This window comes from Moschus berezovskii, chromosome 13 (assembly GCF_049115385.1).
Source record: "Moschus berezovskii isolate FMDL1 chromosome 13, NW_MosBer_1.0, whole genome shotgun sequence".
Classification (NCBI taxonomy): Eukaryota; Metazoa; Chordata; class Mammalia; order Artiodactyla; family Moschidae; genus Moschus; species Moschus berezovskii.
In genome coordinates, this window is record NC_142472.1 from 61,222,253 (window position 1) to 61,235,799 (window position 13,547).

Sequence of the window (13,547 nt, forward strand, 5' to 3'; positions counted from 1 at the left end):
TAAAATAAGGCCCTAGTAACAATGTGATAATAAAATTATAAGAGCTATTTCTATTAGGTCAGCTCCCAGTTTTCACCTAAAATATGACTGAAGACATCACTGTACACGTGTTTGGTTTTTTATTTTTCATTAAAATGCCTTGATCTTTAAGTAGTCAGACTTGAATAAATCATTCACAGGATCAGTATAGATCTTGAAGGCCAAACTACAATATTTTTATATTGATCTTTAAGAATTAAAAATAAAAGAGTTCTCAAAGCTTTTGCTTATACAATGATACTATATAAAATAGAATCTGTAGCTGAAATGCCTACAAATGTAATACATAATTCTTTGCTACTTATTATAAACACTAAACACTTATGAAGCAAAAATTTATCAGCAGTCTAACAATTTAGGGTGTTTTTTTTTTGAGATCTCTTCATAAAATAGTAATGAAAAGTGTGCAGTGGGGCCTTTTTTATTTAAGTTTATGGTAGTTAGAAATAGATTGAAACACTGTGCATTAAATTTATTATAGCATTTTTCCAAAAATAGTCTCTGGCTCTACATTTTTCCATTAGACGGTAAATCGATGCCTGGGTAAATAGTGGCACTTTAAAAGCAATGTCAAATATGATGAAAGATGATTGTTACAACTTACAGTTTTAAACAGTTTTATTTTTAGTGATAATTTAATTTTTATTACAAATAAAAGGGGAATAAAAAAAGAAGGGAATAGTTGCATGGTATCTCTTTATCTTCATAAAGTCCCCTTAAAGGAGACCCAAAGGAGTTAGAGTATCTTGTTCAAGGTCAGAGGATCAGCCAGTGTAAGTGGAAAGCCCTTGGTTTTGAACTTTTGTCCATCTGACTATAAATCCTGAGTATGTGATTTTGTGTCTCCCATGATGATTCTATTTATTTCCATATAAAGGTCAACAGAATGTGAAATTAATAGAAGTCTCAAGGGCAATTAGTAATGTCATCCTAATTTTCTTAAAATTATTCTATTCTTCTACCTAGTTTATCCCATAATAGCTTTATCCCTGCAAAGCTCGCCAATCCTTACTACTCTCCTATAAAAAGAAATGACTATACTGGAGAAGCAGAATTACTTTAGTTTTTCATATATATATATTTTTTAAACCTGAATTATGAATGACTGCAATTGTGTGTTTATATATATTTTTTTCTCATTTCATATATATTTTTCTCATTCTTAAATTAGAAAAGAAAGGAAAAAGGGAGAGAATTTTTTTTCTTTCTTGGGTAATTTAAAGTAAAATATGTTCAAACGAGCACAGTACTTTCCAAGTATCCTGCAAATTGTCATTTTAGTAAAAGCACACTGCTCTGTAACCATTTATGTCGTTTATAGAAACAGTGCTCTGGTGAGAAGCAGGTGAACAATGGGTACACCAAACTGAACTGCAAAAGCGGAAAGGAAAATGAGGCTCTAATTTCCCATCACTGAATTTTCGGAGCTTAGAGAAATTTTTAAACAAAGGCTCAGTTGTAAGTCTGTTCCCGTGAGACAATCCTGCCTAAGTCAGGACACAGGAAGAATAAGTGCAGACTAGGGGAAATTGCTGCCGTTTATGGAGGCGACTATGCAGAAGAGAATGTTTAGGCTACTGTGGAGATGTGGAATTTGAGGGCCAACTAAGTCAGAACTCCATCATCTGACCTCTGCCACCTTCACTAGCCAGCAGCTCCAAGACTACTAACCTAATTGCAATTAACTACTTGTATATGTATTTCTTTCAATACTTATTTTTATTTGGCTATGCTGGGTCTTAGCTACAGCATGTGGGATCTAGTTCCTTGATCAAGGATTGAACCCAGGCCACCTGCACTGGGAGCTCAGAGTTTTAGCCACTGGACTACATGGAAGTCCCTGTGTATGTATTTTTTAAATGCCTATTTTTCCTACTTGAATGTCCCTCCACGGAGGCATACGTCTTCCTGTTCCCTGGCATAGTTCTTGGCATAGGGCAAGCAAGCAGTAAACCTCTCTCCCCAGTTCACACTTTACATAGTCCAGTGGTTAAAAGTCTGAGGTTCAGAGTGGAGCAGAGCTAGGCTGTGATCTTGACTCCTCCACTTAACAGTAATGATGGCCTTGAGTGGGTCTTTCAACTTTTAGGCACCCAGTTTGCTCACTGTGAAATGGGACAGTAATAGTTTACCCCACATGGCTGCTGTGAAGATGAAATGAGATATGAGTGTAAAGTCTTAGCACAGGGTGAGCACAGAGGTGATTCTCCATAGCAGCAGATCTTAGCAATCGTTACTGGGAATGGGAGTTGGGTTGTTCATATGCTTTTATTGTATTAAGAAAAAATATTTATCTGGCTGCGTTGGGTCTTTGTGGCATGCAGGATCCAGTTCCCTGACCAGGGGTTGAACCTGGGCCCCTTGCATTGGGAGCTTGGAGTCTTAGCCACTGGACTGCCAGGGAAGTTCCTGTTCATCTGCTTTTAAACTTGAAAGTTCCCCGAGATCACGTGGGGGAGCTAGCGGCAATGCAGACCTGCACCCTGTCACCAGTCACCAGATTTTGATTTGGTGGGGCTGCAGGGAAGCTCAGAAATTTACATTTTTAACCAGCATCTGGGAGTAATTCTGATGCAGGGAGTCTCTGGACCACCCTTGGAGAAACACTGCTTTAGAAAGAGAATCCTCATTTCCCAGATTTCCGAAGAGATGGACAAACTAATAGTCAAGTAATACATGACTCTTTGGGTTGGATAATGAAAGTAACAGAACAATTAGCATCTGGAGACGGGGAGAAATTGAATATATTTCATTAAAATTCCACCCTGAATAGCCAACAAAATTTATATTACTCCCGTATTCATTAGTGACAGCGCCCTGATGCCGAGTCTCTGTGCCCTTAATTCTTTCAATACCGTCCCCTTAACAATGGGATCAAGAGAGCAGGGGGGTGGTGGTAAGAACGTCTCTGATCTGTAAAATCAGTCTTCATCATGATCATTTTATGCTGAGGGGCTGGTGTCTTGAAAACTCACAATGAAATTTATCCTTTTAGCTTTTAGATCGGATTATTGGGATGTAAACTGGGAGACTAAGTCTAAAAGGCCTTCCATTTTCTTTTTCTTTCCTCTGAGTAAAAGCTTTCTAACACCAAAGTGCTATCGATACGTCATCCAAGTGTAAATGCTCCTCGTGACTGTGTTGGCCTGGTCCATGGTCTTAACCACAGCCCTAGATTTCCTGAGTTCTTTTCCTGTCCCCCTGCCTCGGGTTTTTATTTGCTAATAAGTTAAGTGCTCCTAATGGTACATTAACCCTGACAGATCAACTTAAAAGACCAGTTTCCAGCTAGTTATTGAAGGCCAGCTGGAAACTAGCCTTTAAGGGTTTTTCTGTTTTGTTTTTTAAGAAAATGAAAAAGAAGGAAAAGAAGTGTTCGTATTCACTCATGCATGAGTGCTTGGAGCTCAGGACACCCTGAAGTCGGAACCCTTCTTACCAGCAGATTCTCTGGTTTGATGTCACGGTGGACGATGTTGAGGCTGTGCAGGTATTTGATGGCGCTGGCCAAGTTGTACAGCATCCCACTGGCATCTCGCTCAGTGTATTTGTTAGTGGAGGTGATGGCATCGAAGAGGTCTCCTCCCTGAGAAAGAACAGCAGGAGGGAAAGTGGATTAACAGATGGTCCGGTGGGGCCCAGCCTGGAGAGGCACCTGACACTCTATAAACGGACTGAAGGATTTGGGCAGGGTTTCTGGGTTCCAAGAGCTTTCCCTGTCCCCTCCCTCTCAGAGGTCCAGGAACCCTATGGTGATTTCAGCCCCCACTGCGAGAGCCAGTGACATTTCCTCCAGAGTTCAAAGGGAGGAGGAGAGGACTCCCTGCCATTAAACTCCCAACTGGGGGTGGGGAAGCGGAGCTGGGTCTCCAGGGCAGAGACCTTGGGGCACCGGCTATCCTGGTGGCATGTGCTACACCAACTGCCAGCAGAAGTTCAAATTCACAATCCCAAATCTCCTGAAATGAGAAACATACCACAAACTGCACCCTGAACAAAATGTTCTGCTGCCCTGTGAACTTCACACACACACAATTCTCGTCATTCTCTAGATTTAGGTCTCTTAGAGTGGGCGTCATGTCTTCTTTTTCAATAATGTGCCTCCTTGTAAGGAACAGAGAAAAGGACCAGAAACTGTCACTCCAGAGATGAAAGAGAACGAGAGGGAGGAGGATGGAGACATTGCAAAGTAAGTTTTCTAGGTCCATTACTCATCCAAACTTTTGTTTCCACTGTTCTGTGCTAATTTATTGTTATTTGGTGAAGCAAAGATTTCAGGCTCCAATTTTAGATCCATTTATTTGAAGCCCTTTCAGAGAAGTTGGGTCTGATTTACTGACAATGTGTGCATCCTTTTTGCACACGAGGCCCCAAAGAGCCAAGCACCCCACCCCCAAAGGCTGACTATGCTCATCTATTAACTAAAGGGCTAAGAGATTTAATTTGTTTTTAAATAGCAAACACAAACTAAAGCACCTGTAGGCTGATCATTTTCAAATCCCACTCTCTAACCTGGCCCTCTGTGACCCTGTACAATCCCCGCTCTGGGGAAGGGGTATCTTCCACTGACCCTCAGCCTCAGCAGTTCCCGAACTAAGCAGATACATTTTTTTTTTTTTTTCCAAAACGAACACTGTCTCTCTGTGTTCTGGCTCTCAAAGGCAAGGTTGTACATCTTTGCAGGTTGTTTCCATGCCACCTGGGGAGATGGGGTTTGCACTGCAGTCCACGTGAACAGCACCCCAGACCGTCTGTAGAGCTGTAGGAGGTGACCCTGCCAAGACTCCACCACTGTCCTTGTTGTCTAAACTCAAGACAGCTTGTAATCTTATTCCTTCTTCTTCGCCTTCAACAAAGCAGTCAACGGAGCCTCTTTAAGTCCTGCTCTAAGACCTGCCTCTGACACAGCCTTCTGGGCTGTCTCAGGCTCTCTATCCAAAGACCCTGTGTACGATCGTCACCTCCCACACCACAGGTCAATGTTTCCCATCTTCCACTCATCACGGAATCAGCGTCTGTTCCCATGGCTCTCCCCGCTCTGCCCCCAGCCTTCACTCCAACTTGCTTAATTTCATCTCCCGTCTCACCTGGAGCAGCTGCCTTTATGCTCGACATAGCGTGTGTCCTCCCTGGTCACCCAGACAGACCAAACCTTCCCCCGACTCCGCACTCCAAGCCCATCCCAGAGTCCCCTCCACGCCCTTTGTCTTTCTCGCTCCCGCTGATCTCTCAGTGCTGGCCCAAGGGCTGCCCCTGCACAAGGCCTTCCTTGCTCTGGACACACAGGCAGTGTGCACACGTTCGCTTCTGCAGCTGGAAGTCTAAAGTCCCGTTACTGGTAACTATGGAATTTCGCCCTTAAGAATGGTTTTACTGTTCACTCACTTCACTATTTTCTGGAACACAGACCTTATTTATCCAATGGCGTCAGGCTGTCCTGGGCCCCCTGATAGACTCTCAGGGTTTGACAAACTAAATTCCTCAGGGGGGTGTCATGGGAACTTTTCAGGTAAAACGTGGGGCTGACCTTCTCTTTTGAGATGCTTCCAGACCTGGTCTCAACCATTCTTGGTCAGACTAAATGCAGGGGTACGATACGGTGGTGGAGAAGGGAAGTCAGACACACACACACACACCACGACCCCCACACCCCCCCCCCCAGGGGCTCAGTTGGAGTCCCAGTGCTGAGTTTTAGCCTAGGCTTCTTAGACTGGTCACCCAGAATCCATAAAGGCTAAGTGTACTTCGCTACTGTCACCTGACTAAGCATATTACTGACAATCGGATTAAGCTTTCCCACAAACTGTGTTCTGAACTATTAAGGCTTCTCCTCTTTTATATCTCATCTTCAAATTTAATTTAGTCTTAGCTCTCCAAAACCCAACCAATAACAGGGGGTTGCTAATTAGTTTTTAATGGCACCCAGAGGGGCAGCAGGAATGATTTGAAGCTGTTGCTTTAAAAATTAAAGTCATTGTAAAATTACTATTCTTGGTCCTAGATAAAGTATAATTTACAATGTCGTAATTACCAAATTTTATTTGGTAATAAAGTGCCAATATGAAAATTTTCTGAACAATGAAATTGACCTTTCTTGGTTGGAATAAGTGATTAACATTTTTATCTCCCTCAGTCTCAACCATGACCATAACCTGGTGTTAGTACAAACTAAAAAGCCTTCGCCCTCAGAGAAAAAAAGTCTGAACCTGAAGTATAAAAAAAACAGACTTTATCTATAAATATAGATTAATCACTAAGTGAAAAGAAGGCCAACAGATCTAAAACAGAGGAAGTATGAAGAATGAAAGTTTAAAGTCCCTAGCATGAGCATTTTTCTATACTGTAAGTGACTGGTTAATGAAATGCTTTGTTGGCCTTAAATCTTTACAGAAGGAAACCCCACATTCCAGCTGCCACCAGCTCAGCTGAGCGATTCTAAGTAGAATTCCTGGAAACCCAGGTGCTCACTGGCACACCCCTGATGGAGAAAACAATATGACGAATTCACAACTAAAGTAGAAATAACTCATGCCTTGGGTCAGATTAACAGAAAAGCCTTGAGCAAAGTACAGATTTATGAAAATAAAACATTCAAGTTTTAAAAACTTCTAATTAAGAAAATTCCACATATGGAAGTAGAGGAAACAGGTGGGTTACCTTTCACATAGATTCAACCATCATCAACATCTGGCCATTCCTATGTTATATGATTGAATAGAATAAAAATGTAATTTTACGTGGCAGGATGAGATTGTACCTGTCACTGAGAGGCAGTATTCACATTATTATTAACAGGGTGCTGTTTTTCTATTACCCTGGAGTCTAAAAGTTCAGAGCTTGTTTTTATAATAATGAATGATACTTTTGGAGTAGTTCCTGCAAAAGTGAGCAGTTTCTGTTGAAATAACAACAATCATACTGGTATCCAATACTTTGTGTCACAGAAGCTGGTGAAAGAGATTTCTTTTACCCTCAGAATAACAATTCCAGCAATATCTCATTTTACATAGGAGGGGCCCGAGGTACCGAGTGGTAGACCCAAGGTCAGGGACTATTTCAGTCCAGGCTGAGACTTGAACTGTGGGGATGTAATTCCAGTGTTAAGACTCTTAACCGTTGCGCCAGTACAGAGCAATGAGGCTGAATACTGCTGAGAGGAAACAAAGGAGAGAGATCCATCACACAGGAAAGTGAGGTGCCTTATATAGGTTTACCTCTTTTACCAAAACACACACCTTTACTAATTCCATGACAAGATACAGCTCAGTTGGCACGTCCATCTCTTCGATCAGAAGAACGATATTGGGGTGCTTCACTCTTCTCAAGATAGACACCTCATTCTGAATCATGTGCTCCTGTCCAAGACAAAGTTATCTCCATCAAGACACACAGCAAAACAATGAAGGGCCAACTCAAATTAACAAAGCCATACTATTTAAGGGTTCCCCTGGTGGCTCAGACGGTAAAAAGTCTGTCTACAATGTGGGATACCTGGGTTCGATCCCTGGGTCAGGGAGATCCCCTGGAGAAGGGCATGGCAACCCACTCCAGTATTCTTGCCTTGAAAATCCTATGGACCAAGGAGCTTGGGTGGGCTACATACAGTCCATGGGGTCACAAAGAGTTGGATACAACTGAGTGACTAACACTTAACTTGTACTATTTAAAGATCAAGGGAGATATATTTTGCTAAAATATAATGTCTATCTTAAATCCTGATACTCATATAGCCTGCTGCTGCTGCTGCTAAGTCACTTCAGTCGTGTCCGACTCTTTGTGACCCCATAGACGGCAGCCCACCAGGCTCCCCCGTCCCTGGGATTCTCCAGGTAAGAACACTGGAGTGGGTTGCCATTTCCTTCTCCAATGTGTGAAAGTGAAAAGTGAAAGTGAAGTCGTTCAGTCGTGTCCAACTCTTAGCGACCCCATGGACTGCAGCCCACCAGGCTCCTCCGTCCATGGGATTCTCCAAGCAAGAGTACTGGAGTGGGGTGCCATTGCCTTCTCCGTCATATAGCCTAGAACTGGCAAAGGATATTGAAGGTCCTTAGAAGATGCTTCTAATTTCAGAGCCTATCATGGTTAACTATAACTGCATATAGAAGGATGAAATGAAACTTAGATCACAAAAGAGAAGTAAATTCAAGAACAAAGAGAAGGAACTGAAATAACAGCCCATCATTTCAACTGACTTTGATACCAGGAATATTTATAGAATACAATTATATCCAAATAAGTATATAACATTCTACTCTACCAAAACACAACTCCTAGGGTGAACTTATGTGTATTTGCGGGCTCTTCTTGTTTTTCTACCTCCAAAATAACATATTTTCAAAAGAATAAAACCTTATACATACTTTGCCTCGACACTTGCTTTTCTTGATAATTTTCAGAGCATACTCCCTAGCAGTCGACCTGCAAAGAAAAAGTTTTTTTTTTAATAAATGTAATTTCAGATGTGTTGAATCATCTTGTTAAGGATTCACTCACACCCCACTGATCTGGCATAGTGATGTAAATATTTTGTAAAAAATTATCTTTTCCATTTTTAAAAGAAATATGTGGATTTTAAGGGGTTGACCAAGTGTAAGGACAAAACAAGCATGATAGCTCAGAAATGTCACAAGCTGTTAAGGTTGCCGTAATTGTGATAAAGTTACTGCTACTCCCGTGGGTAACCCCCCCTTGAGGTGCCCTGTTCCTCCCTCTAAAGTGGACATGAAATAGGGGTGAGTTTCTGCCCTTCTCCATCTCTCTTGAGGTTATCCACGAAGTGACAGTTTTCTGAATGGTTCTCATGTTCACACTGATAACATTCAAGATGCAGTTCACCCTCTTTAGACTTGGGCTGTGTGCAGCTCTATGTGTTCTGGTGGAGAACCCATGAATGAGGTAGCAAGGGATACAGTCGTTATCTGAGCATCCTGTGACCTCTTGAGCCTTTCAAAAAAATATTTATTTGGCTGTGCCGGGTCTTTGCTGTGGCATGAGGGGTCTTCGATCTTCATTGTGGCATCCAGGTTCTTTAGTTGTAGTTTGCAAACTCTTATTTGTGGCATTTGGGATCTAGTTCCCTGACCAGGAATCAAACCCAGGCCCCCCTGCATTTGGAGTGTGGAGTCTTAGCCATAGGCCCTCTCATTCGATAGAAATGAAACGGAGGTGACAATTATAAACGGCTCACGTTCCCAAAGCCACCTGGCAGTGCTAAAATCAGAACTTCAGTTCTTGGGGTCTCTGCTTCTCATATAGCCCAGCCAACACTGCCCGTCCTCCGTCGTGGGTGTGGGAGGGATGGCTTAGTCACACTGAACCTTTAAATAGCTTCCTAACTTGCGTGGACATTTCTAAGATACTGCAGTGCCAATAGCGACAGTCTACTGTCAAAGGCGGAGAAGGCAATGGCAAGCCACTCCAGTACTCTTGGCTAGAAAATCGCATGGACAGAGGAGCCTGGTGGGCTGCAATCCATGGGGTCGCTACTAGTTGGACACGACTGAGTGACTTCACTTTCACTTTTCACTTTCACATATTGGAGAAGGACTTGGCAACCCACTCCAGTGTTCTTGCCTGGAGAATCCCAGGGATGGCGGAGCCTGGTCGGCTGCCATCTATGGGGTCGCACAGAGTCGGACACGACTGAAGCGACTTAGCAGCAGCAACTGTCAAAGGACACGATGCATACTTAACAATCATCAGGAACCACTACTTCTCAATCATTTCTACTTCGGATCTAGTTGGGAAACCAAGAGAGTTTAGCTTCTTACCTACAGATAAAGGCCAATTTTAGGGATCTAAATGAATACAATGGGAGTGAAGTGGATTAAGAACAAAATTTCAAAATAGAGTTTGAAATTTTTTTCTTTTTGCACCTTGAGGCAGTTGTAAAATAACTTAATGTAGCTTTTTACAACTGTGTATCCTATAGTTTTTTCATTTGGTGAAATTTTAACTGTTAATGTTTTTGGCATTGTGCTTTGTACCATTTATTAAATAAAAATTAAAAAGAGAGAATTTTCACTTTGGAGAATCAAAGGGGAATTTCCTAGTCTTATGTGATGGTAAGAGCAAGAGAGTGATGTGCCTATAAATTAGGAGAGCAGATAGTAACAATGTGCTTCAAGCATTTTAGAAACCATTCATGCTGTTTGCTTCTCTTTTAAAAATATCTATTTATTTGTTTATTTGGCTGTGCCAGGTCTCAGCTGTGGCATGTGGGTCTTTAGTTGTGGCATCTGGGATCATACCCAGATGCCTGCGTTGGGAGTGTGGCGTCTCAGCCACTGGACCGCCAGGGAAACCCTCCTGTCATTTACTTCTAAAACTCCTTCTTCCACTGCACTTCCAGGACCCTTCACAGTACTAGCTTGCAGAATAAAATAAACATTGACCAAACTTATAATTGTATCTAATGAGAAAGTCTAGAGGCTTCCCAGGTGGAGCAGTGAAAAACCCGCCTGCCAATGCAGGAGACTCACATCACAGAAGGATCACAGGGACTCTATAAGCGGCTCTTTTTAAGAGGCTTCTGAAGAGTTTCATCTGCAAACATGAAAATATTTAATCAAGAGGAAAACTAAAAGCTGAAGTGTTTCTGGGTTCTGCATTTCACAAATCACACACAAAATTATAATAAGGCAAATCTGAGACTGGAATATATGATCAGTTTCCAATCTAGTCTGGGATGTTTCATATGATTGCAGGGAATCTGGACTGCAGGACTGAAAGCTTTGGTAAGAGCCAGCAGTACCGGGCAGGGCAAGAGAGGTAGGACGGTGCTTGGGAAGGTGCTGGTTAGAAGTGTGGGAATTTCTTGGCTGTGTCTTCCCCATGGTTACCACTTGATCCTCCATTTCCCTGGAATGAGCAACATTAAAGCTTTGCCATACTCAAAACAGAAAGCTAGAGTGGGACCCAGGCAGGCTGACTCCTCCTCTACAGCCAGACACACAAGTAGCAGAATCCCCAGCAAATAAGTGAGCATGTTGGCTTCCAGGACACCAGACAACCAGGTTGTATGCTGAGCCTACAGCTGAGGGGTAAATGCAAGCAAATCTGGGCTGCAGCGGCCCATAGCTTTCTAGGAAGAGGACCTGTGGGCTGACTACCCAGAATCTTACAAAATAGGAGTCAACACTCACTCAGATTTACCCACATTTTATATCAGACAAAAAGCCCTGTGGAGGAACCACCAAAATTAATACTGCAAGTTTTTTTTGTTTTCTGGATTCTTTGAGACTAGAACTATAAAGTCATAATAAAATCCTTAATTACTAGAAATGCATGTTTATAAGGAAAAAGGATGAATCTGGAATATAAGACTAAAAACAGGTGTTAGGATTAAATGTCCTCCATAAGAATAAACACTTCATGCCTTGCTTTCAGTTGATAAAAGAAAATATTTGGCAAGAAATAAAGCCTCAAAGTATCTGCTTTCCTCCATACTCTAAACTCTGAGGACTGCTGTGCCAGTGTCATCATCCAGTAAACAGAAGCATGGTTCTTTGTCGGCTACACGGGTGGTAAGAGACCTGGCCTTTGACCTCAAGGAGTCTACAGTTCGGTGTGTGGAGAAGACACCTGGATTGCTGGGGAGCATCCAGGCCGTTCACTTGTATGCTCCTGAAATTATAGCCTTGACCTTTCACGCAATCATAGAAACCTCAAAGGCCACAGCCAAAGGGGCAGCAGCGAGACAAGCTTCGTTTTGCTCCTTGTCCACAGGAGCTCAGTTTGTAAGGTCACGTTCCTATTCAGTTTGACCCCAGGCTACAGCTTGAACTACTAGGGAGAAATGTCTGAACTTTACAAATTGGAACTAAATCTAGCCTGTCAGGGTTGTACCCATGATGGTTTGGAGAATGCTATCTTGTATAGCGCGATGATTCCAGGCCCCGGGACAGTCTTCTCACCGCTTCCCTCAGCCCAGAGGGCTGCAGAATGCTAACGAAAAGGGCGCTCGGGACCAAAGGGATTTTTGTCGTTTGCTCTGATTTGAAGACTTTTATGAAGATTATGTGGAAGAGGAAACACGGTTTCCCAGGCGTTTCTCTGCCACAGCCTTTATTGACTGTCATGGTGATCTTTTTCCTGTGGGTGAGGTCCTCAAGCAGAACAGCGGTGTCCTGACTCTCTTTGTGCCCCGGAAATGCCCGGCAGAGGCGTGAACTAGCAGAGCCTCCAAACATGTTGGTGAAGCTGGGAGAACTCCAGAGGCTGGTGGCGCTTGGGACATGAAAAGGAGACCCTGTCTCCTTGAGGGGTGAGTCCACAGCACCCTTTGTTGACCCAGTAATCAAAGCTAAATCTCAGCCTCCTGTGTGAGCAGAGAACAGAGGCACCCCAGAAGTGTCTCGTCAGACATCTCCGGAGTGGAGCTGTATTTTGAATTTGAACTTGGGCCCTGTGCCTATCATGGGCCAGAGTATCCTTAGGGAGGAAAGAACACTGTCAGCTGAGAGATGCTTAAAATCCTTCCCACTGACTCATCCTCCAAATCCCACTTCAGAAGCAGATGCCTCCAATTATAGGTGTACGGTTCTTAAAGCGTCTGAGGACTCTCCAGGTGGACGCGCCCACATTGCCAACACTGCAGTCTCAGCTTGTTCTCGTGGGTTTGGGCCTGTCTCACACCACTGCCACAGCCAATGCTTTCCACGTGGAGTTCTTTTATTTTATCCTATTAAGTTTATTTATTTTTTGACTGTGCTGGGTCTTCGCTGCTACTCAAAGGCTTTCTCTAGCTGTGGTGAGCAGGGGCTGCCCTTCATTGAGGTGCACCGTCTTCTCATTGCAGTGGCTTCTCTTGTTGCAGAGCGTGGGCTTTGGGCACATGTGCTTCAGCAGTTGTGGCTCGTGGGCTCCAGAGTGCTAGCTCAGTAGTTGGGGTGCACAGGCTCCGCCACTCTGTGGCATGTGGGATCACCCCAGACCAAGGATTGAACCGGCATCCCCTGCACTGCTGGGCAGACCCCTGACCACTGGGGAAGCCCTCGATGTGTAGTTCTTTGCGTCTCCGGGTGGAGCAGGGAGAGAAGGAATCATGAGTGGCTACAATTTTAACCCAGTTGAATCCTGTGCTGCCAAAACATGCAAGCATTCAGGTGGGGAGGAGGGCTGGGAGCCACCCAAGACACCATGCCTGCTCACAACTGCGTCACTGGCTCCCGTGGCTTGACCGGTAATTAATCCACACGGAGCCAGGAAGCCAGGGACGAAGGCCACCTCATCTTAAGCCTTCTATCCATCCTCGGACTTCTTCTTAGCGCATTTCAGCTTTATGAGTTTTCTTTGAGGCCTCGGAAGGCTCCACAAAACAGCTTCTAAAGTTCACCAGCATCCTGCAGCACATCCTAAGGGCTCCCGAGGCCACTGGAGACAGTGCTACAGGGAGAAAGGTGGAAACCGAAATGGACCTGGCAGGCCTTATGATGGGATGTGTTGACACAGAATTGGGGAGGGATGCAATGTCACTGCATCCACTGTTGCAGGAAACCCTGCCCTGT

The 13,547-nt window shown here is 43.6% G+C and overlaps 1 protein-coding gene across 2 annotated transcripts in view; it reads right to left on the reverse strand.

Moving 5' to 3' along the window:
* DCLK1 (doublecortin like kinase 1) overlaps window positions 1-13,547 on the reverse strand; it is a 366,070-nt gene that overhangs the window by 51,787 nt on the left and 300,736 nt on the right. For both annotated transcript variants that reach the window (XM_055426249.2, XM_055426248.2), the window contains exons 9-11: window positions 8,400-8,457; window positions 7,275-7,394; window positions 3,479-3,625 (exon numbers count right to left, since the gene is read on the reverse strand). In XM_055426249.2, coding sequence (XP_055282224.1) covers window positions 3,479-3,625; window positions 7,275-7,394; window positions 8,400-8,457 — 325 coding nt within the window. The remainder of the gene's footprint in view (window positions 1-3,478; window positions 3,626-7,274; window positions 7,395-8,399; window positions 8,458-13,547) is intronic.